The 27,991-nt window shown below is 35.4% G+C and overlaps 3 protein-coding genes and 2 long non-coding RNA genes across 14 annotated transcripts in view; 3 read left to right on the top strand and 2 right to left on the bottom strand.

Annotated features, from left to right (window-relative positions):
* Nucleotides 1-3,441, top strand: part of LOC128674210 (echinoderm microtubule-associated protein-like 2) — a 67,074-nt gene extending 63,633 nt beyond the window's left edge. For all 5 annotated transcript variants that reach the window (XM_053752637.2, XM_053752639.2, XM_053752638.1 and 2 more), the window contains 2 exons: nt 229-310; nt 995-3,441. In XM_053752637.2, the coding sequence (XP_053608612.1) occupies nt 229-310; nt 995-1,120 (208 nt within the window). In that variant the 3' untranslated portion in view covers nt 1,121-3,441. The remainder of the gene's footprint in view (nt 1-228; nt 311-994) is intronic.
* Nucleotides 3,442-3,932: 491 nt separating this feature from the next.
* Nucleotides 3,933-9,257, bottom strand: LOC128674212 (uncharacterized protein). The gene is made up of 8 exons (XM_053752648.1): nt 9,097-9,257; nt 8,917-9,009; nt 8,533-8,694; nt 6,802-6,943; nt 6,315-6,421; nt 5,990-6,079; nt 5,460-5,582; nt 3,933-5,252 (listed from the first exon to the last, which is right to left on the bottom strand). Exons 1-8 carry the CDS (start codon nt 9,097-9,099, stop codon nt 4,665-4,667), a joined length of 1,308 nt encoding a protein of 435 aa, XP_053608623.1. The 5' UTR covers nt 9,100-9,257; the 3' UTR covers nt 3,933-4,664.
* Nucleotides 9,258-9,669: 412 nt separating this feature from the next.
* The window catches only part of eIF5 (eukaryotic translation initiation factor 5), a 42,727-nt gene continuing 24,405 nt past the window's right edge, over nt 9,670-27,991 (top strand). For 2 of the 6 annotated variants that reach the window (XM_053752645.1, XM_053752641.1), the window contains exons 1-2: nt 9,717-10,022; nt 10,242-10,380. The gene's annotated coding sequence lies outside the window, so the exon portion shown is untranslated. Of the gene's footprint in view, nt 9,689-9,715; nt 10,148-10,241; nt 10,381-27,991 lie in introns of those variants that run through there. The other 4 variants (XM_053752644.2, XM_053752647.1, XM_053752642.1 and 1 more) reach the window with 4 other exon arrangements.
* On the top strand, nt 15,948-17,069 carry LOC135309823 (uncharacterized). Its single transcript, XR_010370047.1, has 2 exons — nt 15,948-16,460; nt 16,854-17,069. It is a non-coding gene; the product is annotated as an uncharacterized LOC135309823 (long non-coding RNA).
* Nucleotides 18,233-19,338, bottom strand: LOC128674214 (uncharacterized). Its single transcript, XR_008405149.1, has 2 exons — nt 18,842-19,338; nt 18,233-18,448 (listed from the first exon to the last, which is right to left on the bottom strand). It is a non-coding gene; the product is annotated as an uncharacterized LOC128674214 (long non-coding RNA).

Here is a 27,991-nt window from a genome sequence, read left to right as displayed (position 1 = left end):
ATCTGCGAATCCTACAGGGTACCTAAAACCGATTACTCAATTATGAATATTGCAATGCATTATATGTTCTTAGGTTTCAAGTTCGATTAAGATATTAAGCCTAATTTGGAAAGACATGACTTTGACCTGTTCTCTTGTCAAATGCCATCGACACTAGGAGTTCGATAAAGGCATCGAAATAATAATACTAACTTAGATAATGGTAAGTAATTAAGAATATATTTTCAGATCGCACGATAACAGACTAGCGGCGACCGGTGATGACTTCGGAAAGGTCAAGCTTTACGCGTATCCTGTCACTCAGCCCAAGGTAACAAACATATTCCTTAAATCAAAATCAAAATCAAATCATTTATTCAGAAATTAGGCCTTCACAGGCACTTTATGACGTCATATTCTAAATTAAATGATGTTTACCAAAGCTACAAACTACTAGCATTTCGGAACGACCACTGCTGAGAAGAAATTCCAAAAGAAACTCATTCAAACAGTGTTGGTCCCTATTATGCCAGAAGGGCTTACCATTTTTTAAATATAAATTTATGTATAATTTTTTATCAGTAATATAACAATGTAAGTCCACAATAAAGTACATGGTCAAAAAGTAATACTGAAACATATTATGATTGTGATCAAGTGCTGATGAAAGGAAAATATATATACCTATTGAGTTTACCTTATGGAGTTTATACCAGACGTACGAAACCTGATTAGTCTACCATGCTTAGCCATATTATTATGCTATTACTGGCAGGCGATAGTGAACAGCCAGCGTGGGTATATAATGAATATTCATTCATTTGGTATAAATACACCCTTACAAATATAGATAGATGATAGCTGCCTGCATCACATAATTAGGGACAAATTGTTGTTCAAATGAGAACATTTACCCACCCAATATTGCGGTGATATATAATATTATGCAAATCAAAGTTTAATCGCAAGACGCTTTGTTTAACTATAATTTAACAATTTAACATTTTTTTGCCAGTCGCTGTGTCACCAATATGGCGGGCACTCGTCCCACGTGACCTGCGTGCGGTTCTTGCCGGACGACTCGCGGCTCGTGTCCACTGGCGGCCTCGACACCTCCGTCATGCAGTGGGCACTAGATTAGATATTATAGATCTTATGTCCAAGCTACTGAGACTAAATCACAAAACATAAGCCCCAAGCACACACTTTAATAGCTAACTCCGTCACGCAGTGGACGTTCGATTACCTAAACACAATAAAAAAGCTACTAATAGATCTTATGTTCAAATTAATAAGGGCCTAAATCATAAGCACTGAGAGGAAGAAGCAAGTAAACACAAGGAGTCTTGCAAGGTTGTCCTACTCGACACCTGCGTCACGTAAAGGAAAACAAATTGATATAGATCTTAAAATCAAACACAAGATCCTAAAACTAATCGTAAGCCCCAAAGAAACGTCTTACAAGATAGGTACGTGACGTTTATAAGAATTTTAGGCTCCAAAGAAACTTCGGTCTGAGCCCCAAAACGGAATCCAGGCTCAGAGCAATAAGCACTGTAATTCAAACTATTTTATACATACAAATATATACTCATATTTACAAATATCACACTCATTCTCTGATGAATACAATGTAAAGTTTTTGATAACTGAGACTGAATATATAGTCCACTCGACACCATAACAAGTTACCCTGCCAATGGAACTTTATGCCGCAATAATTGGGGTGAATTTGCAATGAATTTGGTAGGTTGATGTGCGGTTGATTGGAAAATAAAATAGTATTTTTAGGACTGGGCCTAGACACAGACATTTTAAGGTTTAGAGTTCTTATTCAAACATTCCTTTGCATAAGATATTCAAATGAATATAGGTAAAAACCAGGAGAGAAAATCATTTTACAAACACAACGGTAATTTTTAACAAAATACAGAACTGATTTTAACGAAACATATTTCTATTACAATTATGCATTTGGTACATTTTAAATATTATATTGAACTTATAGGCCTAACTTTAGACGCCTTATTCTATCTGCCTAGGAATAATGTCAATAAAAATTGTATTGAGTAATTCATGACTAAATTTTGAATCACTTCTTATTACGTTAGATACAGTTGAATAATTTTATATAATAATTTTCAAGTTATATTTTCGCGTACAAGAAGTAGTACAATTTGTTTTTAATGATTTATAAATATATGATAATGCACTATAATTATCACGTTAGGTATTTTTGAAATTTAAATTAAGATAGCAGATATTGTATGCACGGTTGTGATGATTTTAAAAATCGCGTACGTCCATTACTTTTAAAAGGACTCATTTTTAAAGTATTCAATATCCCAAACATCTTAGTCTATTAGTAATATTTGCCAGAAGTACTTTAAGACTGTCCTTTTAAAAGGACACTGGATCTTATGAAGGTAAATAGTCATAATTTGAAGAAAGAAAAAATAAAGCGTTGATATTCTAAAATAATATTTTAATATTATTTTTTTACGCTGAGCCCGGGCTTCGGGGCTTCACAGCCCCGAAATCACACGGGAACATGCGGAGACGAGAGTATTATTTTTCTTTCTCTAAATTATAAGGTCTGATTGGTCCAAACGTAGGTTTTCAAGTAAACGTAATTAGTATAGGTGCATGGCAACACTTTTAGTGTTTTTTTACACTTGCAACACTGCGAATATCTTTGTGATTGAACTTAATATGCTAAGAATTTAATTATTATTTCTATGGCACTATGTATTTGAATTATTCAATTAAGATGGAATCATGTTTTGCAATTAAGTTTATATTTAAGTTATTATTGTGGTTTATTAAAATAATTTCTGATGCCTTCATTGAGTACAAATTATTTTACATCGTTTTGTGTTAAATTTGTTTTTTTAAAGGGCAGAAAATCTAAGTATTATTTTTATAAGCCACAGCTTATTCCGCACGGATTACTTCAGGTCCATAATTAGGAGTTCCAACGACATATGAAGATACGGCCAAGCTGAAACGAGCGTTATATCTTATGAATTATAGCTCAATACAGCTCGACACGTATCTATGCACGATAGTACTTGCACCTTTTTATGTAAGCCTGACGTAATACGAGCATTTAGGGCCCGTCCTCATTGCTCCGTAGTCCTTCGTTACGTTGACGTCCGTCAACGGATCAACGCATAAATTGGAATTTCCATATGTCGACGCAGGAAATGTCAAAAAACCTATGTAAAACGGCACCGCACGGCTGCGCCGGCGCAACGGAGCACGACGCAGCAATGGGGCCGCGCCGTAGTTAATACACATTTCGCGTTTCGTTCGTAACCTAGTCACAGGTAGGATCATCTTATTTAACATTTTCCATTTAGTTAATAATAAGCACTAATGTAGGTCCTGTAAATACATATGCGTAATGTAAGATGGCGTGCCCGTCTCTATCAATGTGCCTCTAATAAATTGTTTATTGAGTTCACTGGTTTCATTTCTCGCATATCACCATCGGAAGAATATCTTACGATGGAAACTAATCTTCTAAAACCTCTGACACTTGTTCTCTTCCCGAAGATAAAATATAATTATGTATATTTTAGCATGTGCTTTACCAAGGAACAGAGAATGTTCTTTACTCTCTCCAAAAAAAAAAGAGAATTCTATACTTTCTCCAAGGAAGAGAGAATCTTCTCCACTCTATTCTGTTTCTGAAGAGAAAACATCCAACTTTCCCTTCCCGAGGAAAAACAGCCCGAAAATATGGACAAAAATGGTAAACGTAAACGCTGAGAAGAACGTAAATAAAAACTGTTACCAAACACAGCTAAAGCACAAATATTTAATACAGGGAATCGAACCCTAACAAGATTTAAAAATGATAAGACTTACGCCAAAGCTAACATCGTACGAAGATCGCTACTATACAAAATAACTCCAATGGAATTCTCAAACTACCAAAACAAATCGAAAACGGTTGAAATAAATAAAGTATTTATTAAACAATTAATAAATATAAAAAAAACTAATATAGTTACAAAATAAACATAAATGGCTGTTCAAAACGTAAAATGCTCAGAGAACTGTAAAACATACCGAGTTTCAGTCCAAGTACATATTATAACTCCTTTTTTCACATTCCTTAGTTCGCTGAACAATAAAACTAAAATGTAACAAATTCCTGGAATACACTGTCGTTAAATATGAAACTGTTGAACAAAAATGTTAAAACACTTCTATTTAATAAAGCTTAGGATTGTCCTTATGTACATATTGCGTGACGCATATCGCTGTGTCGAATTTTAGACCTTCAATCGATTCATCGCCAAAGACTTAATATAGGAGCAATCGATAAAATAAAGAATCAAAAATACGAAAATGAACAAATTATCTGTTTCTGATGTCATTGAAAATAGGTTACATATTTCAATTACACTCATAATTATACAGAACATATTTTTTATTATATATACAGAGGTGGTTCAACAGTGATCTGTTCACGATTTCGATATTTTCTCCCTTATTTCTCTCGATAATAAATTCGTAAGTCATAAAATTTTAGGCGATTCGACGACATAAGTCGATATTTCCACAACGACCGCGCCACAACCGAAAGCCTGCCACAGGATATCGGGTGGGATCCAGTCTACTGAAACCATAACAAAATGTCAACGATTTAATTCAACTAAGTAATACAACTACACCTAAATTAACTGTTCTACGCTATTGGCTGATAGTTCCAACAGTCTCCACGCGGCCTTCGGATTCAATTCCTGGGGATCCCTACACAGAACCCACACATAATTAACCCTCATCACCTTATCCGGGTCACCTTCGATGACCCTGTTTTTTGAGTCCCGGACACACATGATCTGCTGAGACTGGAATGTGATGACTAAAACTGGTCCTTGGTCCATCATTTTGCCCATGACTAGCTCGATTTGCTCGATGTCCAAGATTTTGGAATCTAGATGATAACCTAACTGCTTGCACTGTTTGATCGGTGTGGCAAGAATGTTGAAAACGCCTTCGTAGCACCAATCTTTGAGTATATCGAGGTCACCGCGGACCATCGCTTCTAGAATGTTCGGTATGATGTCGTTGGCACAGTCTTCGAGGAACTTCTGCGAAGAGAAGTTGGGGTCGACTTTGCAGATTTCGGTGAGCGTTTTGGAGAGCTCGGTCTTCTCGAAGATGTTGCCGAACAAGTTGGCCATCTTCTCGGTGACGAAGCGCGACGCTTTCACCACAGGATTGTCGGATTCTTCGTACCTTATCTTCCAATCTAATACCTGGGGAAGTAATATTTACTTTGAAAACTTACATTAGTTTGTCACCTATCGCTTTGTCGGAGCGGTGGTGGCCGAGTGGTTAAGACGTCTGTGATCGATAAGGTCCCACGTTCGAATTCTACTCGTGCCTCATGAGTTTGTAATACAAACTAAACACGCAGACTTGAGCGTTTTACAGCAAGAAACAAAACGAGTAGCAGCACTCACTTTGTTGACATACTGGTTGTTGTTCTTGAAGTCCTCCCACTGCTGGTAGAACTTGGAGTCACGATGCAGTTCTACTCCCACTGTCTCTGTGTCCGGCGCGAACGTTCGATCTTCTGATGCTATCTGTTAACAATAAATATGTAGTTAACATTACTAACGGCCCGTCCCTGCTTCGCTCGGGTAATAACATAATAAATTATACATTTGAACCTTCTTCAGTAATCGCACTATCTATTGGTTAAAACTGCATGAAAATCTGTGCAGTAGTGTTCCAATTTATAGCAAAAAGACAGGCAGATGAGGCTGAGGACTTTGTTTTATATGTAAAGATACACCAACATCGTAAATCGACATGAATAATGACATTTTGATAATCGAATGTGCTTTTTGATCATCGAAGTGACAAGTACAGTATACTATTATAGGTAGTATCACTATTCTTTTCACTGCGATTGACATGGAGGGAATTAACAATAAATTAAAAAATCTAGACAGAGAGAGAGAGAGAGAGAGAGAGAGAGACAGCTGACCTGTACGCGCTTGCGCAGTTCGCTGGGCGCGGTGTACACTCGGCCTTCCAGACCGCGCGGCGCCATCTCGTCCTTCACCACCGCTGTCGCCTACAATAAATACATACATTATTAACCCATACATACTAATATAATGCAAAGTCTCAAATAACTAATTCTACGCTGACGAAACAAACGGGTCACGAGTAAACAACTAAATATATTTGTAGAGTTATATAACATGGAGTTAAAGCATGGATACTATGGAGCACCTACTATCTTACTCCTGTGGCCTAACTGTGCAGTGTTATAATATTACCTCGTGTATTGTCTTTACAATACGTACCTGAGATATAGTTTTAAAAGCTGACGTTTGTCCTAGTTTCTGACTCTTGTCGGCTATGCTCTCCGCGGCGCCTTTTGCAGTCTTCGAGATATCTTCCGATATCTTTCCTGTTCAAATTGAAATTTTAAAATTCAAAATTCAATTTAGGACAATATGCGTCACTTGTTAACGTCAAAAATTAACTGGTTCTGCCGCCCAATTGTCAATTAAAGATAGATTACATTTATGAGTAAACACAATAGTGTACATACTTCCATTATTCGTTATATAAATGCGAAAGTTTCTGTCTGCTTTCACGGCTAAACCGCTGGGCCGATTTTGACGTGAGATCAAATATAGACTACCGCGGGCGAAGCTGCGGGCGACAGTTAGTAAATATTAATCTATATTACTTATACACACATCTTCTCACACAGCTCACAGTCAGAAAAAAGCTGATTTTTACATAGGAAAAAAATTATCTAATCCATAATATCCAGAATTTGACCTGCTTTTTTGGCAATCTCCGACTTGCTGGCTTCCTCCAGCACATGCTCCATCTTGCCCTTAATGCCTTCTATGGTCTCCTTCAGCACTTCGGAACTCTTGGACGCTTCCGACTCTACTGCATGAAACTTTTTTCTGGCAGCCTGTAATGGAATGAGGACTTTCAAATTGGCTATTTGCAAACTACTAAAATATATTTTTTTAATGTCACAAACAAAAATTTGTATGGAGCTTGTATGATCTTGGCAAAGGCAGAGTTCACCAAACTTCGGGGTATTCGGCATGCATCACTGATTTTTTATTGAGACAAATAAATGGTGGCATTAACTACTTTCAACTTTTTATTGTTCTGTGACAGGTTGAAACTGTCAAAACTCATAAAAAAAGATGCAAAAGAAGCGGCAACAACCTACATACCCATATTGTGGATGTGTACAAAATTAGATAGAATGACGCATGTGTTATGTAATAAATCAATTGAGTAATTTCACCACAGAACAATAAAATTATTTAAATCAAATATCCATAATGTTCTTTTCCTTAAGCTGCTACTGAGTCTTCCTTTGTACTACTAGCTTAAAAGTGATACTATAAATTGGATGATTTTCTAAGATACAAATTGTACTCTAACTTGACCAATTGGAAAATATCTAAATAATTTTTACATAATGTTTAATGAGTTTGATTTTGGTTAATTTATATAATTTAGCAATCTTTGTATGCTTGATGCCGAAAGCAGTAGCAAAGCATGTTTTTGAGACATTTTATATTACCTCCAAAATAATAAGAATGCAATAAAATGTAGGTATATAAAGTTTGTTATGTAGCATTAAATTTAAATTGAAAATACATGATATTCACAGAATAAAAATATTTCAAAACCCACCAGTATGTATATGGTAAGTTTTTTTTCTATCTCACTGTAATTTGCTTATTATTTGATTGTAAAAATAATTTTGTTGCACTGGACTTTTCTCTCTCATGTCTATTCCCAATTCCTTCCTCGGCCATAGAGCATCAAAGCCTAGGGTTCACTGAACTTAACTTCTTCTTTATTTAATAATAATTATATAATAATAAATCATTTATTGCAGGCACTTGTAAACTACATGACCCATATCACACTATAGACTAAAATAAATAAAAAAGAAAATAGAAATAGTACCTAATAAAATAATATTATTTACTATTACTGTTGCATTGCACGGAAAGCCAATATCTTAAGATAGGGCTGCTCAAACACTCAGATAAGGTTCAGGGTATCTCGTATTTCTTTATAGTTGTATTCCTCATGGTCATGGTCAATACATGGAATGAAACTACACTATTAATGGATTGGTTTATCATTGCCTTCTCTATTTCACATACAAGCTGATAACCAATCAGAGTGCAGGTTTCCTCACAATGTCTTTTTTACCGGAAGCAAGGGGTGAATAATGAAAATTACTATACATGAGTCAGACTGGTATATAGACTCATGTGCACAAATAGGATTCAAACCTGGGACCTTTCATTTTACAAGTGTGTACATATCAAATATTTTATGTGAAAGAGTAACACACATGTCATAACCATAACATTAAAGCTTTGACACCGTATGCCAATGTGCCGTCTCTCCACAAACCATGACACACTTACCAGCACACCAAAAAAACCACAGTGCCACAAATAATGCAGTATCAGAAGTGTCAACATTAAAATTTATAAATATTGCTAAATAATGAAGATGTACCTGTAAAGCCTCTGAGTTTTCCAGCTTCTGGGCTTCTTCTCTGAACTTTTTTATGTTCTCCTTCATTTCCTTGTTCTTGGCAATGTCCTCCTTTATATTTTCGATGATGGACGAAAAGAACCCTTTCCGCGCCGAGTAGTGTCGGCATTCATGTAATGTTAACTGAAATAAACACGTTTTTTACTTTAAAACTACGAATTGGTTACAGTACCTATTTTTTTAAATAAAATGACTTAACAATATGATTAAATAACATATGGAAGCAAATTAAGTAAATAGAGAAATGAACTAGGGTGGACATGTAAAGGGCTAGTAGAATACAAGCCTGCACACAGCTGAAGTATCAAGAAGTTATCTAAGATTGAATATTGACTTTGTACTTGCCTGATCTGATTTTGTTAAAATGGTACTTTTGATGTTAAATGGTATTGCACATTTCCACCGCGCTGAACTATACAATAACTGTCGACACGAATGCTGTAATAGTATAAAAATAATTGAAAATGTTTTTCATATTGAAGGACACATAACCTAAAAATTATAAATGAATAACTTTGTTCTTACCATTTCTGATGAACACTTTTTATAAATATAACACGAAGCTACGTTTTCTAATATTTACACCAGTTAAAAAAATAGGTAATTCGAAAAATCGAATTTTACGCCGACTTCGACAGAAATTCATTCATATTCCATGCAACAATCTGTCAAAAAGACAGATATTTCAAAGGCTTGTTTTCATTATCGTCACGTGTTCATGTTGCTGTTTAGATCATCGAATCTGTAACTAAACCAATAATAATCATATGGTAAAAATGTAAACCAATGAAATACAGTGACTTGGTTCGTAGTCCAATCAAATTTAGACATTATGTTTTCATTGTACCGTCTACTTGTTTCACTGTAGCCGTAGTATGGCAATATTTATATAAAAAAATATAATGAATTGTTTTGTCTATTTAGCTACCCCCTAAATAAAAAATGCGGGACATTTATATACAAAAATAAGAAAATAACGACCTAAAAATACAAACGTTTTTATTTACCCATAGACAATAAAAAATGAAATGTCAATCATTTTAAAAGTTTTTCTGTTTCCTGTTGCCAACATTTTTGTACTTCAGAGATTTTTTTGTTTAGGTATTTCGTGAGATAGGTAATTATTGTAAATTTCTGTTTACGATTCGAATCAAAACAATTAGAAATGAAATATTTTTTCAGACCAATTCTACTTTTTTGGAGACATGTATCATTCTCTACTTCAAGTTTAAAAAAGTGCTCGTTTCCGGTGTGAACGCAGTTCCCGAAACAGAAGAAAGTGTGTAGTTTCATTTATTTTCTGTCGTCGATTTTATCACGGAAACGTGCTAAGTTTGATGAAATCTTGATTTATTTTATGTTCGTTAGTATTTGTAAAATCGTGATTATAGTTGTGTGTCTCCTTCTGAAAGATAACAAGAGGTGCTTCGCTCCGTCATAGACAGTGGAAGGTACCGACGTAATATCGAATATCGTACATCCTATATTTACTTGCGCATAGTGTCACACAGTAGGTGTTCATTCGTGGTCACCACGTTTTTGCCAGCTGGTTCGTACATTGCATCCGTAGAAATTGGTTAGAATAGTTTGTAATTGCTATGAAATTGTTGCAACGTGTTATCGTGTCTGACATTATAGCTCATAGTGGCGTATTGTCGCATTTGTGGCAGGTTGGCGCGCCCGGCGTGTCGTGAGGCAGTGTTTCCCTGGTGCCAGCTTCGTGGAAGCCAGGATCAACAATTCATCCCGATCGCCAGCTCTCGTCCAAAGGGGCGTTACCATTTTATATGACTTTAGCAAGATATACAGGTGAGTGACTTTCTTATTGGATGGCATGCTTCATCAACTCTTTGGGACTAACTAAAATTGCATTCTTTATGGGGGGTCTCAATAATATTTTATGATTGACTATTCTGAAACTTAATAGTTTTTATCTAATTCTAGCAAGTATTACTGAATAAAAATTGAAAGTCATTGTTGGATTTGACCTAACCCAAACTTGTATGCTAAACCTATTTGATGATATAGCTTTAAAACTGAGGATAATATTGCAAATATATTTATATTTACTACAAATAGTATTGGACATCCACATCCTATTGTGTTTTTATCTCTTATCAATGTAAATTATGAAAACTTCGCTTTTGCTGATTACAATAAATTACACTTAACAGAATAGGAATATTTGAATCTCAGTCTAATTCAAATTATTATTGTAAGTGCAGACAGGTGGGTCCATGGACCATGGGTCTAATGGAAAACTTTGCAAAACAGTATCTCAGATTTGCATAATTGCATATTTTTAAGCTCCCTTAGCCAAATATTTCTTGACTTGAATGAGTGACGACGAGAAGAGAGAAAGACTTGGCAAATTAAATAATAATAAATATTTTAATGTAAAAAATAAGGACCAAAACCACAAATTACACACATAGACATAGATCTAGTTCACCTTTATATTATTAGTAGGACAGGAAACTCTTTGGTTGGTTGTCATGGATTTTCTATGCCACTCTATAAAATCTCGCCTTTTGAGGTTTCACTCGGGGCTGTAATGCTGCAAAGTCTGGGGTCAACATATAAGTAAAACTTTAAATTTTGGAAATTCGGGTGTGATTTTGGAGACATTAACTTATTTTTGGGATACTGTACAGTAATAAAAATTAGAGAAAACCTGATGCCAAAAAATATGAAGAAGTAAAGCTGCCATGACCAAATTTTGAGCCATCTTTGAATGATTGACAATTAATTTATAATTCTACATTTAAAATTAATCTTAAACTGTGCTCGTAAAAGCACAGTAATTCCATAGAATCGTATTATTATCCTAATGTAAATTTGAGTTTTAATTTGAGTTTTAATGTAGCATTTGAGTGTGGAGACATGGCACTTACGTGACATCTGGTGCTTGGGGCACAAAATAAAGTCTGTACCAAACTGGTGTACAAATGTAGTTGATAGAAGCAAAAAAAATTCGTGGCGTAACTGAATATTATGACAAAATTAAAAGCCAAAACGAAGCTACAATGTAAGTTTTGTGCCGAAAACGAAGTCTCCTTGGGCCGTGGTTCCCCCGTTACTCGCCATAGTCTAGCCCTACGGTAGCTACCAACTAGATAAGAGAAATATTCCATCTCGACTTATTTATTGCTAAAAACAGATAGCGTTCATATTGTTTTTTTATTGATCTAAGACAATTAACAAAGGGACGGAAATTTACTCTTCCATCGCGTTTACTAACTGTTATCACTAGAATGTATGATATTTCGGAATTGAGATCAGAGATGGTTTGTGCCCGGACAAAATCATTATTATCCGGGCGTTAACCCCTTATTTTAGTTGTGATGTAATAACTCGTCTGATAGCGATACCACTATCAGACACACCTTGTCAGAATATGTCGCACTTTGTAACAATAAAATTCTAGCCAATTAGTATTTTTTTGCGCAAAAGTTGCATACCTAGTATACCTAGTACATAGACCTTTTTATTCAGTGATTCATTTTATAGTTTTATTTTATTTTTTTTTGTTATTCGTCCTCATTTATTTCAAGCATAGTATAATATAACTCGAAGATGAGCACGCAAATAAAAGTGCCTACATTGCGTAGTTGGTATGTGAGCTTTTTTACAAGAAAAAACTAGCAAAGTCGAAACCGCCACAATCGACGATTGGAGCTGGCTCTTTTTTGGCTGGCTTTGCTTTCCTCGTCTTTCTATGAATCTTAACGCCTAAACTATGCAGATTTTGATGCTGTTTTCTACATTAGTCTTCTGTTTGCGACGGCTAATTGTAAATAACGCCAGGTGCTATGAAAGTTTGTCATAAAACATCAGTGTCATAAATCTAATAACTTGCTGGTTTAAGGCACAAGGTAAACTTTATTATGGGCATTAAGCATTGTTAAAATGGCCATCTTGACTGGCTGAAAGCTAAGTTGTGAGATGTTTTGTCGTTAAAGGCAACTTAGTTTATAAAGCATCCATACATTACGTCAAAAATTTCACGCCATTTTGACCCACCTCCTTCCTTGTCTCAGCTAAGTATAGCTGTTTGACGTTTGCGTTTAATTTTTCACTCGGAATGTTGTACCTAGTTCTTTAATTTTAAATATTTTTATCGTTGAATAGTATCCCATAAACCATAAACGTCGCGAATTTTGGCCCTAAGTCGTATTTGATCTGTTCTCATATACAAATATTTTTTTATACAACATCTCTTGTCGCACAACCTGATCGTCTTTCAAATGGACAAGTTCTAGTTTCATTAAACAATATTTGGTTTTAATATAGCTCTAAAACTATCACGAAAACTCCAGTTGTAGACTTTCCATTGAAACTAAAATGTATTTGTGATTGATATTCTAGTTTTAGTTTTGAGTACGACTTGATTGTACATCGAAATATCCAGAAGGAAGCCTCTAGCCCGGCATCGTCAGGAAACGATCGATAGAGCCGTGGAATGGGGTGCACACAGCCTGCAACGATGCAGGTGTATGTATGTACAGGCCAGCGTCACATCAACCTAGACCAAAATCACTGCAAATATCATCGCTATTTCCCGCCGAATACAGTCCATAAAGGAGGCTGTAAAACGTACGCGCCGTGCACCTTCTATGTAATAACATTTGCAAAGTGAATCTTATTAGAATGTTTATAAGATTATAGCATTGATTAATCCTATGTTTTGAAGTTACCTGTTTTGAATTTGGCATTTTGCTGTTTGCACATGAGTGAATATGGTCGTTTGTAACAACTCAGATACGTATGTAGAGCATGCAGGCATGTGTTGTGCGAGTGCACACGCTACCGTATACATTGTTGCGATATTTGTCTTTAGGTTGGTAGACTTCATGTTCACCGCATGTCGAATTGCACTGTATGGATCTTTTGCAGGATAGTGGCGAATTTGCTATGATTTTGGGTGTGATGTTGACTGTACATTAAAAAGTGTTGGTACCTAGTTGTAGTTTGTTTTTTATCTCGGCAATTTCCCCCTTAAACTCTGGAAAACAATCGACAAACAATATCGATGTCTTTGATGTTATACTAATTTTTCGAGATATCCGATGCAAGTTTAATTTTGTTGTTGAGATAAAATGACTATCATTACCAATGTCATTTTTCACGGCATTAACTTCACTATTATGGAAATATTATGGATTTTTCCTATCTGTGTCATGCCAAGAAGCACATTTATTAATCTTGATTATTGTGCCCATGTCACGATAAAACAATAAATGTGAATCTTCAGCTATACGATTGATTTCCTTCCGAAATTTCCCGACAGCGCATTCCCTATATTAGAAGGTCGCATCTGTCTGGTAACTCGATATATTTCCGATAATGGGCATTTCCGCCAATATGACATTTTCACTCGATTGACCTGAATGAAAGCCGTGTCTAAAAGGTTTTAAGTCTTTCAACAAAATATAAGATTATTTTTTGAAAAAGAAGAAAAATGAATAGAACCCGATGATAAAATATTTTTATATTTTCCTGTTGAATCGCGTGTTGACTAATGCTCTGTAGAGGTAGGATATTTATTTGAGAGTAGGTACGAGGTAGGATTCGCTATGATGTGAACAAAATGTAGCTTTGATACCAATATAAAATCCGGCTCTTTCAAGCGGTAACCCGATATTTGCCTGTGATTGCGCGTGGGCCTGTCAATATAACAGACTGCTAGTGTTAAATCTAGATCTTATTTAGGTTAGCTATGAACGCGCGTAGTTATTGCCTGTTTTGTTCCAGTTTGTGTACTAGATTATCCACGGTTGATGTTCGGTTCTTTGTTGTAGCTTTTGAAAACGGTTTTAGTTTTCGCTGTTATTAGTATCCTCACAAAAGATTTACCACAAGACAGCTCAGATATTTCTCTTATCCGTTGTTCGAATTTCAATGTTGATATTGATTTACTCTTTGTCATATTCCTTTATTCAATTGAGTTGATAATTTCTTCATTAGGTGTTCAATTTCTTAGGCTGTCAAGCACACGCCATCAACATAACGTGATATTTTTAATAACTAATTTATTCACCGCTGACCGAATGTATTGGGCCATTGTACCTCGTGGTAAGGCGATCTCATTAGTATTCCCCCGCATTTAATCGTCGAAATCGACTAACGAAAGTCATACCAATGACCCATACTCGATAATTTGCTACTGCCCTTGCAAACTGTTGATTTGTAAAGGCTAGTTTAATTAAAATAAAGAAATCTAGATCTATTAACTACTTAAAACTTAGAATTGATCTGTTCTTCAGATCGTAATTTAACGTTAATATAAACATGCTTGCATATCTTAGTGAAAACTACGATTAAATTTAGGCACTTTCTTTTGCTTGTTGACAAGGCAGACAACGTAAGCAAGCACGAACGAAGCTATTCCTCTAGTGACCAAATGTGGCAGGAACTGTAAGTAACATTACTGATAGTCACAATTTAAAATGTATCATATATATAACCTTCAATTAAATTTTCTGTCGATTGCTTTTTGACACGTTAAAAAATGGATTGTTGTGTGTTGTGACTCCTTCATCTGTAAGCTTTCCCGGTTGTACCCTCACCCAAGAAAGAACATCATCATAAGGTTCGCTTGCCTATTGTTTCTCCGTTTCGCATGGTCTTCGGCAAACCTTGTGGTTGTGGCGTCTAATTACGAAGACTTGGATAAATAATTCTTCACGCGACTTCAAAATTTGTTCCATCGACATCTTCTGTTCTTTGGCCTCATATTATGTCACCGGTGCTTCCGCTTCCGCCTTTGTCGCTAGCACACTGACCTGATTTGGTTCTAGTAATTATAATGTCTGACATGTTGTAAATCTATTCTAGTCCTTATGCAGTTACTCCAATGTCAAATTTACGAAAATTAAGAGTTGGAACATGTTAATGGTCAGTGCTGCCATCAACCTCGCCGTCGCCTCTTGTTATATCACCGGTCGTTGCACCCGCCTTTCTCGGTAGCACACAGACCCCATTCGCGACGTCTGCGTCTGGCATAGCGCTGCCGTGACCGTTCGCGAATCGAACCACGTGCTGATTTGTTGTAATCTTTGGCTGATTCTTTTGAAAGTAGCGTGTTTTGTCGAAACAATGAAATAATGAAATATTCACGAGCAATCGAATGAATTTTAAAACGACGAACGAAACGATCACATTTCATCATTATGTGCTTCAATGTTAAATTAAATTATATTAAATCCTACAAATACATTTGTGAAAGATTATAATGTAAGCTAAAGTTTCTTCTGAACTGAGTATTGTTATCGCAAAATTACACGATGTATTTGAGAACATTAAGGCGAGTTACGTTGACCCGGATTAGCCTTGGGCGAGACCCTTCCCCTTACCGTCCTTTATAAACAAACTTATTTTTATCTACTGTAACATATATTTATTTATTTAAACTAAATTCAACATAAAACAAAAGTAAAAAAAAAAATAATTAATGAAATATTAACCTAATTAAACTAAAATAAAAATACAAACACTATATACATTAAAACTATAACTAAAACCCTACTAATACAATAATAAATCACTAAATAACAAACAAATAAACAAAAACATTAAAACATAGGTACGTAAGTTGGTCACATCAATAATGGCTAGTTGTTCGTTCTCACTGCAACATACGACCGGTCCTTTGTTCTCGTCCCCACATAAACCGGCGCGTAGCGGGCGATCGCGGAAAGCGATTTTGATCTTCATACAGCGGACACGTAAACGCTCATCTCAACGCAGTGTTCAAAAAATTTAAATACGCTGATAATTAATTCCTCCAGTTTTTTTTTACACACTGTGACTAGAATTTCTAAAGTGTAAAATTTCTCTTCAGTTTAATTTCAAAGTTTTGTGTGTGCAATATTATTACCCGTGAATCGGTAAGTGGTGAACCTACACTGTATTTTATAGGGATATTACGTTAGTATGTTTTATTAGTGAATTGTGTTATTTTATTCTTTTATTTACTGAGCAGTGTTCAATATTCAATGTAATAAAATGGCCGTTAGCTGTTAAATTATTGCATCAGCCATAGTTTTAAATTCTACCTTCAATATTGTTCATTTGTTAAAATTCTAAATATTGGTTTTCTCACTTAAATTTTATCAGGATAATAATAACTGATTCTTGTAACTCTGTTCTCCTTGACCATCAGCCACATTCATGCCTACTTGGTATAAACTAGGTACTTATTCCCTTCTTTGCTTCTGGGCGTGGCTGGCTGGTCAAGGGCTTAGTAGGTCATTGAATTTATACTGGACATCATATTCCAGGGTCCGAGTTTAGGGCTGAGACGACAGCCATATCATTGCGCACCACCCTGCGACTGCTGAGTGCTGTCCGTACGACCGACCATCCCAGCGTAGTCATTGACCGAAGACTGGTCGCGATTAAGGGCAGTACCTCTTTGTCAGGATTTAGAACACGGCATAGGGCAGTAGGACTCAACCCTGTATTTATTTTCTTTAAATAAAATTATTATCTGTGGACTTGGTTGAACTTTTATTTACTTCACCCAAACGTCACTTGAGAAGATCGATCACAAGTTACAGATATGTTCATTGGGGTGGTTGATATGGATGATTCACTGGTACCTTGACAAAGCAATGGATCAATTATGTCTTTATCTTTAAGAGATTGAACTTTATTTGTGTACATTTTAAATTGGTCAACGCAAGAACCATAAATGGCTGATTCGGTCCCACTACTATGTATCCTATTTAAGCGATGATACAGATGATTTAATAAATTTTTAACTCTTAAAACGTTATTACGATCGAGCTCGGTACCCTCGATCGATGACTTAATCTTTGTTAAAACATTTGAAACTCCTACGAGGTCCTCAGCTGTACCAAATGGCGAATCTAAAATGTCTTCCGATGGAAAAATGGGAGCTAGTTTAGCGATTTGCTTCCTAAGCTCTTGTACGGTGCTTTCAGGGTTAGAACCTCTGATTGCCACTTCGTACTCTAATTCAGACTTCTGGAGTGATAAAAATTTAATAGGAAAAGCCATATTTAAAAGAGAAAAAAAAATATATATATATACCGGCAATAAGTAAATGGTGAACCAAAACCGTAAAAAAAAATCTCTGTTCTTTACAAAATTGTGACACGAAGAACGTTTAAGGTTGCTAAATAAATGCAAAGAAAAAATAAAAATAAAAATAGGCAAAAGAAAAAAAAATTTAAATCACACAACACAAAACCAAAAAGAAAGAAAGAAAAAAAAAAAGGCACATAAAATTGCAACTAGTGTGTAGCACAAACACAAAATAAAAAAAACCGATTTGGACAGTTTACAAAATGACCGAATTACTGACTACAACATAGATTAGCAATTTTAAAGTGCGGCGGTAGTTTAAGAAAATTGTTCTGGCAAGATAAAATGTTAACAAAACAACGGAAATTTTTAACAATAATAATAACGACTAAATAGAATGTAAAAGAATAGACGTGTTTAGTGTTACACCTTAGCTGCTTGCAACCAAAAGTAAAATGAAACGTTTCACAAAACAAAAGAAAAACAAAATAAAGCACACAAACATGCAGCTACTAAAAGGAAGTAGAACTACGGCATAAGAAAATAATAAATTTAAACACGTTGAGCGCCAGTGTGACGTTTGGGTGAAGTAAATAAAAGTTCAACCAAGTCCACAGATAATAATTTTATTTAAAGAAAATAAATACAGGGTTGAGTCCTACTGCCCTATGCCGTGTTCTAAATCCTGACAAAGAGGTACTGCCCTTAATCGCGACCAGTCTTCGGTCAATGACTACGCTGGGATGGTCGGTCGTACGGACAGCACTCAGCAGTCGCAGGGTGGTGCGCAATGATATGGCTGTCGTCTCAGCCCTAAACTCGGACCCTGGAATATGATGTCCAGTATAAATTCAATGACCTACTAAGCCCTTGACCAGCCAGCCACGCCCAGAAGCAAAGAAGGGAATAAGTACCTAGTTTATACCAAGTAGGCATGAATGTGGCTGATGGTCAAGGAGAACAGAGTTACAAGAATCAGTTATTATTATCCTGATAAAATTTAAGTGAGAAAACCAATATTTAGAATTTTAACAAATGAACAATATTGAAGGTAGAATTTAAAACTATGGCTGATGCAATAATTTAACAGCTAACGGCCATTTTATTACATTGAATATTGAACACTGCTCAGTAAATAAAAGAATAAAATAACACAATTCACTAATAAAACATACTAACGTAATATCCCTATAAAATACAGTGTAGGTTCACCACTTACCGATTCACGGGTAATAATATTGCACACACAAAACTTTGAAATTAAACTGAAGAGAAATTTTACACTTTAGAAATTCTAGTCACAGTGTGTAAAAAAAAACTGGAGGAATTAATTATCAGCGTATTTAAATTTTTTGAACACTGCGTTGAGATGAGCGTTTACGTGTCCGCTGTATGAAGATCAAAATCGCTTTCCGCGATCGCCCGCTACGCGCCGGTTTATGTGGGGACGAGAACAAAGGACCGGTCGTATGTTGCAGTGAGAACGAACAACTAGCCATTATTGATGTGACCAACTTACGTACCTATGTTTTAATGTTTTTGTTTATTTGTTTGTTATTTAGTGATTTATTATTGTATTAGTAGGGTTTTAGTTATAGTTTTAATGTATATAGTGTTTGTATTTTTATTTTAGTTTAATTAGGTTAATATTTCATTAATTATTTTTTTTTTTACTTTTGTTTTATGTTGAATTTAGTTTAAATAAATAAATATATGTTACACTACATTCAAGTCTACTTCTTGTTGAAATGGCTATCCAAACTGTGTTCGACCAGTATCTGGCCACGCTGATCGCTCTTGTCGTTGGCCTCCTTCAAGTCCTCAAATATTAACCCGGTTAAGTTAATCTAAGGAAAAACCTTTATTTGAGGATGATGAGTTCCTTTTTTAGGTAAAAATAGTAAAGAAGCAAAATATTAGAAGACCTATAATTCATGGTTAATTGAAAGACTAATGACTGGTGAACGTAGAAGAAGCAAAAGTAAAGAAACAAAATATTAAAGCCAAAGGAAATAATTACAACAATCTCTGCCAACGCTCGGAGAAACGAGACGTGAGCGTGATGTTATGTATATTCCTCAGTATTCCAGATTTTGCTGTCAATTTATTCCGAATCTTATTACTAGGCTTTTGTACTGTGGAATGTAATGGATTCACGTATTATGGTAATTCCCCAAATCTAATTTTATGCCCGTGCCACCGGTTTACTCGCATGAACTGCTTTGGGATTGGCTATATCAGGACATGTGCTTTATAATACGTGCGGTACGTACTAGTTTTTGCCACGGTTGATAAGAATGACTAAATAAATGTCTTATCTTGTTTGCTAATTAATTTGAAGATCATTAAGTTTCTCTCTATATGAAATAGTTTCCAAACATTAGATATTTAAATTACTACCGCAAAGCGGCCGGTTTCGGAACTAGTTTTGGAAACAGAAAAGACATGGGGGGATACGGCGCGGCCTCATCATATGATCTATTTAATACTTTATATAAAAAATACAGTCTGTAGGAAAAAAAAACAAATACACTGACATTGCTGACCTTAAAATGTAAGATATTGAATATCTTGACCCAAAATCAGATACGCTATTAAGATTGGTCCAAACGAGCTTGCCAATCTTCGTCACACCGTGATGTTCCCATTAGGCTTCCCTGCTAACGACAGAGGGTGTCATTTCGACAACATCACACAATTCGTCATTCCTTGTGCGTGTCATTTCGAATTTCGCATTGCCTAAGGACTGGTAAGGTATGGCCGCAGATTTTTATTTGCCTAGATATCGCATGCCACATAGAGCTCTACTGAGGGTGCGCCTTAATTCTTTTTTAGTGATTTGATCAAGAAAATGTGTATATAGATAGATATATAAGTTGTGAATATTCTTACTTTGAGGTTAGCTAACCATAGTCCGGTCGGACTGTCGAAAGGTGAAGCCCCTTTGTACTTGGGCGCCAGAACATTGTGCGTTTTCTTTTCAGTCGCCTGTCTACTCTAAACCTTTCAATCGCAAACCAGATATAGCCAGCAATAACGGATTTAGGCAAAGCGTTGTACCCAGCAGTGGTTTACAGAAGACGATTAACACTGTTCGATGCTATAATGGTGAAAATGCGGTATCTAGCGTTTGTAAATCTGTGTCTGGAAGGCTGCGTTGGAAGCCGCAGGGAGTCACGCATGCGTCGCACCATGTATCGATTGTGTAAACCTCCCTAGCCGCCTATGCCGGCCTAAACGAGGTTTAAAAAAATTTACATCACAATAACCGCCCGCGCCTTTGCATAAGTAAGAAGCCCAACTGGGTTTTGTTCTAATTCTAAAATTCAATTGTAAGTTGTGGAAACAACAAAGTTTGTAAACCATTAATTTGGACAAATAAACAAATTAAGATGTCCCTCAAACTTCAATTGCAATAAATCTTATTAGATTTTGCAGTTCACTGTCCGACACATAAAAATGTGTTTCTAATTGCACAATGCTTGTCTACATCACAGGCCGATTCAATCAGTTCTTCGTATGTTATTACTTCATACGCTTTAATGCCAAGTAAGTTAAGTCGATTAAATTTCGTAATTGCATCTAGCGTAATTTTGTCTATGTCTACTGTGACCCCTCTCATACAGTTATTTCGTCATTAGTTTGTAAATTGAACTCAGTCGGCTATGCTCGCCGGATCAGTTCCATTTCCAATACATTTTTCTCTTCTCTGCACCGAGTCCTTTTGTTCGACACAGCCGAGCCTGGAGAGCCTATTGTCTCTTAATGAAGACTCTGAAGCTACGCTTTTGTTCACAGTTTTTCAAGATATTTTTATAGACTTTATTATTTTCAGCTCCACAGCTGGGATGTTATCAACTGAATTTAAAAGTTCTTGAGATATTTAATAAATATTGATTGGATTTTCTTCCTTTCATAACGTTAGTTATGAATGACTGTATTCTAGTGGTGTAAGATTCTTCAGTTTGGCTTTGTCCTGTTTAGTCTTTATTTTTATAAGTTTCTTATTCGGGGCTAAACTTTATCTTTTTGATACGGTAAATTTAGGAATCTCCAGAATAAAAAATCTTATCGCATTTAGGAGATATTACGTTATAGGAGAAAGGGACTTATAACGTTATAAGAAATTATTAGTTCTTTTATTGTTTGTAATATTTTTTGTCTTTATGGTATATAGGTACTTTTAATAAAATACATGATACATTTAAAATAAAAATGCTTAATGGCGGACTTATCCCAGGAAGGGATCTTTGTAGTCACCCGCATATCTGAAATGGTTTATTAAAAAGCCTTTGACCAAATGTTTCTGAAAGGTCTGGTACTAGACAGCTAATGATGCATAAAGTTGGCGCGCCCCTAGTGTGACAAGGCTGGAGATCGCCTAGATCGATATGCAGATAACGCTGCCAATGCAATCGGATGTGGCGGGGTCGACGACCCTGGGTTTGATGCCGGCTATGGTGACTTTGGAAAATGGTGATGCATTCTTATCAAGACACTGGAACTCAATTTTACTAACAAATGAAATGATTCTGTGTTTTGCAACAAAGGCTGTACCCAGAAAGAAGTTCTTTTCATCTGATATAGTGTACTATGATTTATTGTTACATTTAGTCTAAGCTTGAAATTAATTTGAATTGCCTATCATCCTACCAGTTCAAAATAGAGCCATAGTACCTACTCAACTTTGCTCACACAAAGTATATGATATACATGTTATGATAACATGTTGAATTGAAACCACTTTTTATTAAAAACCACTATTTATTTTTAATCGAAAGGATAGATTGCCACATAGTTTGGCATTTGCAAACAGGTTTAGTTCTGATATTGGTTCCGATATTATTTGAAAATGTTTTGATAACATATCAATGCATTTAGATCTTCGTAAATTTATCTAGAGTGTTAAAAATCTGCTGAGTGTTAATAAACATAAGTTAACACATTAATGTAAACTTTCCGTACTTTTAACACCTTGACATTCGTTTCTCGTGAATGCCTTCACTGATATGTCGTATTACATTTCCGCGAGTAAGAAATTCTTTACTACATGATTCCAAGAACGTTACGTTAAGCCATCTAGCTGTTTTTGCGTAAAATAGAAACATGTAACCAAACAAAATTTTTGCTTCTTCTTAGACTCGGCGTATCATAATTGTGAAGACCAATAAGACGCCACCGATACAGCAGTATCTGTATTATAAACTTCTTTAATATTAGTAGCAAATAAATTAGATGCTCCAAACACCACATTTTTACCAAATCGTCAATTTACAAAATGTTCGTCTACACTGCCGTCTTCCTATTTACTTTCGTCATAGAAATAAAGATACCTGTGTCTCGCAGTATTTATTCCACTTCTAATAAAAGCGAATTAATCGACATTGGAAGAGTTTATTGGAAAACTTTTATTAAGTGATTTTGTATGCCATTTAAAATCCCCTTGTTTGGCAATATCTCTTACATCAACTATTAAATTTCTCCCGCTCGGACCTCAGCTCTTATCGGCCGACATTGGCCCGCTTATCAGTTGCAGTTACAGAGTTACTGACCATAATAGTAAGCCGTATCAATTAACAGTGGTTATTGTAGGTCGTTAAGCTTAGTTTAGATATCGTTGGAGAAATTAACCCGAATACATATTGTCCTATTTTTACCCACTCTTGGTACCTCGATGAGATTTCTAAATTGTGATTCTTCGAGAGCGTTTCAAATAATCATGCGTGTGAGTGTACCTATTCTATTATCTCTTATTAATTAAACTGTTTTAATTTTGTCGATGCATTGCTAAGTTAAAAAAAAAACGAAACTAGGATTAGCCCTCTTCCTTAGCACACATGATACTGTTTTACTTAATTCCCTGTAATTATTGTTCTAATAAAAGAGACAATCATATAAGAAAAAAATGCCATATAAAAACTTTCCTATAGAGGTTATTTCAAACTTGCTAATGGTCTTCCCTAAACAACGTCCTTTTTTTATTCAGGCGAACATTACAGAATTTCGTATTGTTTCCCTAACTACCCACTTTGGCCATTTAGGGTAACATCACAAATGTGTAACTTAATCTGCAGTCCATAAATTAGGTCTGTCGTTATGACGGCATCCTTGAATCTTGTCCAAAAAGTATGGCTGGCGCCACCATGTCTGGCTGATAAATCTCTGCGGTAGCAATACAGCCCACTTGCAATACTGATGTAGAAGATTTTAAGTCCGTTTACGTTGGGTTTGAAATCGTGAATTCATTTGATGAATTTTCGTTTTGTCATGATGATATCTAGAAATTATAAGTGTTCTTATAGGGTTTACTTATATGGTACTTACCTATAGATTATTCCAAAACTTTTAAAATAATCTGTTTATTATAATTAGTCTAACCATGTATCAAACAATTTGCCCAAAACATACCAAACTATATGTTCAGTCGCGTTTATTTGGACAAGAGATAACTATTGCCCAATAATGCAGGTTAAATCACGTTGCGATCATGACAGTAAAATACTGTCATGATCGCAACGTGATTTAACCTGCAGCCTGAGTTAGTCATCAATTTCTAGGTGTTTTATTAATAATAGTAGAATAATAAAATAATTCATCTCAAAAATTTAAATTACGTAGGCATTGAATATGAATACTCGTAGAAATCCTATAACACATTTTGCTGAAACTCACAGTGACTTCTGTTGTAGAAATACCAGATTTATGATGTCTTAATATAACTTGAGATCGACGCAAAATACCAATTAGATATTGTCCTCAAAAATACATCATAAATATAGGAAAATCGGCTTCATAAGGGACAATTTCAATTATATCTGCGTCGGATGTCGTCAATCCCATTGAAATGGCAAAAGGCAATCGTATAGATCGAATGCCGGAAGCTAAATTGAATTTTGTTGGAGATAATTTACTTTAGTTCCTTTCTCTGTCTGCCTTAGGACAAACTATATCTATGCTGCAATACCTGTATTTGGTTAGATCTTGTATTGGAGATTTAGGAAAATTATTAATATTTTTGTTGAAAGTTTGTGTCTGGCTGTGTGCTCTTCAAAATGCTCAAAAAATATAACATTAGTAACGGAACTTATGGTATAACAATTCTAATAAGCATAACGTGTAAAAAAATTGTACAACAAAATCAAACATATTACCCAACACTCATTTTCCAAGAAAAAAATAAGCTAAAGGTCCTTCTGTTGTCTTGTACACCATCAATAAGCTGGTGAACTCAAAAACTAACCTAACTAAAGCCCGCCAACGGTTACAAGTAGATGGATTATTTAGTCAAGCCTCAAGGCTTCTGAGGCTTAAAACTTTGCGATTGAGTTCAAACTTTGTGGTTCGTTTTTGCAGTCTGCAGGGATCTAAATGAAAGTTTCTCTATTGCCTGTAAATATTGAAGTTCTTGAGTTTTTCAGTTTCCATCAATAGTAATAATACTCTAGGGGCTACTTTATTGTGTACATACATTACTGAGAAAAAAAATATTTTAAAATGGTAAGCCCTTCTGGGATGGTGAAGGTCTAATTTCTGTATAAATGATTTAATTTTAATTTCGAAGTTTTTTAATTTCAGAAAAAATATTTCCTCGAAACTCGAAAACGTTTCCCAATGAAATTTTCTTCGAGTTTCGCAAAGAGGTTCTTACAAATGTTTTTGGTGTAAGCTTCCTCATGAGCAATTGAGAGTTGATCCTCTGTGTACCATCCGATTATAATGTCATGAAGAAGTTTCTTAATCTATTTGCTAATTTTGCTCGAACAAACTTCCATAAATAGTATGTTAAGTATAGATAAATGTCTATAAATTGTGTCAGAAAAATTCCCAAGTCCCCGTATTAACCCCTTACCGCCCTTCCTCGACCGGACCGTAATCAACCCGTGTAACGTCCACCACCGTGGTGGCGAGGGACCCATTTACAATGCTCGTATAGTAAATTGCGCCTTTTTTCGCCGGACTTCAAGGTAAATATGCACTCTGAATGGTCGTAGTATTCTTTTCCATTTTACGGAAAGATATCAAGAGAAAATTGACTGGTTTCTAAGCAGCATTAATAGGAAATGCCTTGTAAACATAGTGATATTTCTAAAACTAGGCTTATGAATAAAATTTAGTCACGACTATCCCTCGCGATTTTTTGAGAAAGATAAAATATTCGAAAGAGGCATTATTCAAATTATACTTTACGACCAGGGGGCATGTTGAGAAGTGGATGTTCTGTTAATAAGCCTCATTATCGTGACAAGCCAAATTTAAAACAGAATGTTTATAAAAATTCTGAAGAGTGTAAGATGAAGATAGTTCGCCACTCGCCAAAGAATGTGCGAATAAAGTCTGATAAAAGAGCGGAAGTCACTGTGTAACATGCAGACAGTCTGCCGACGGAAGTCGACGTGGGCTGTGGTCCACAGATAAAAGCAACGATTGGCGAGTTGGCAACTGTCTCGGTGCTTTTGTAAGGGTGGCGATATAATACTTCAGGATGACGTCACGTCGCTACTGCTGCAGTGACATCTGGATTCTGAAATGTCAATGTTAAGGCTGATTTACACCAAGATTTCTAGATAGACCGCACATATGGAAGTCCTTACTATTATTATAAATGCGAAAGTCTTTCTGTCTGCCTAATTTTGGTATGCATGGACGACCCCGTTCATACATGGCTACTTTTCAAAAATCATCCCCAAATGAACATAATGGGGGGTGAAAGTATATATGAAAATCATGTCTGTTCCGCTTTCGCAGATAAATTCACGCGCAGACGAAGCCGCGGGCAAAAGCTAGTGTAAAATAAATGAGAAGTAGGAAAACTTTCAATAAGTAGCTATTCTTTACTTAGCTGCTAACCAATAGGTTTAAACAATGGCACAGCAACGGAAGCACTACCAATGTTTAATAACATGGGGTCGGGTCGCATCCGTCCGGCTCTGCACCCAATTACAAAATGCATCTTTGCTGTGCCTGTTGCTCTACTAACCCTGTTACTCTCTGTGGTCCCAATAGAAAAAAAACACTTCTGTGATTCAGATCGCGATGCCAATCCATCCTGGCGTCAGTTGACGAAGACCCAATGTGATTCCTTGACTACATTACTTTCACTTGTGATTCTGGATCAAGTGTTTCAGCGTTTGCTTCGTCTGATATATGCTAAAATATACGCCTGACCTTTTTTTTCGTACTATAGTAAACAATAGGTAGTTATAGCTTATAACTTTTGCTTTTGATTAATTAGCAATCGGGTAACCACTCTCGTTTGCACAATACGCTGTGCGTCACTAACCATCAGACAATATCGATTGAATTAAAAGTTGAGAGAGCAAGCGGAGATGGGCTTCAGTTCAGATGCACTCTATACCATACTCAATCAATGTGATTTGTCCCTATATATATTTTTATACTGTGTTACTACTTAATAACTTAAGTATGGTTAAAATGCCAAGTTTTTTTTGTATGTTTTTGGAGAACGAAGTTACTACGTTTGCAAGATATGATTGTCAATCCAAAATCAAATCCTTAATTCATAAACATAGTTGAGAGCCAATTTGTAAATTACAAATAGTTCCCCGGGATATATTAATGTGAGAAACGTAAAAATGCGATTTGGAATAACATTATTTAAAAAAATAAAACTTCTTATCCAAAGGATATAAATAATCTAATTGCCTCCCAAAATAGTCTTCAGTTCTTAAAAAATTATAAAATCAAAGCATGCGCATGAGCATAGTTAGCAAGGGAAGCAATAATGCAGTTTCAATTTCACGGCTGAAACTGCATTTTAATTACAAAGCTTATGATTGCGGTTGTATAATAATTAATTTCAAGGCTGTGGAGATAAAATTTCCTTTTGACAATGTCGCAGTAAGATTATTTCTTATCGTTACTCTTATTTTAATAATGTAAATAAATATGGTAGACTCTCAGGATAGCCTTGATACTCTTAGATACGCAGTTCCTAGGCCAAACTGTCGAAGAAAATTATATAAGATATTTGTTATACCACGATCGCGATCAAACCTCGGAAGAAATGCTCCTTTGACGAGAATGCTTAATGCCTACAATAAAATAAACGAAAAGTGTGACCTAGATATCCATTATGACACTCTCCGGAAGTTAAAAAAAAATATCCAGTCTTTCAATTAGAATTTGTATTTTTATATTAGTGGTTGTCATATACATATATTACTAAATTTAAATATAATTGAATTGTGTACTTTGCTTCATGATTTATATTTCCCTACTTTTCTTTTGTGATTGGTTCTTGTTTGTTGTTATAGTGTAAATTTTTGGAATGTTTGTACTTTACTTTACTTTTATAAATGCTGTGTTCACCTGTAATTGGGTTGCATGCTAGATTAAGTACTTTTGAATG

The sequence above is a fragment of the Plodia interpunctella genome, chromosome 12 (genome assembly GCF_027563975.2).
Source record: "Plodia interpunctella isolate USDA-ARS_2022_Savannah chromosome 12, ilPloInte3.2, whole genome shotgun sequence".
Lineage (NCBI taxonomy): Eukaryota > Metazoa > Arthropoda > Insecta > Lepidoptera > Pyralidae > Plodia > Plodia interpunctella.
The sequence above is the reverse complement of the archived record's forward strand: the minus strand, read 5'-3'. Positions and strand labels throughout refer to the sequence as shown.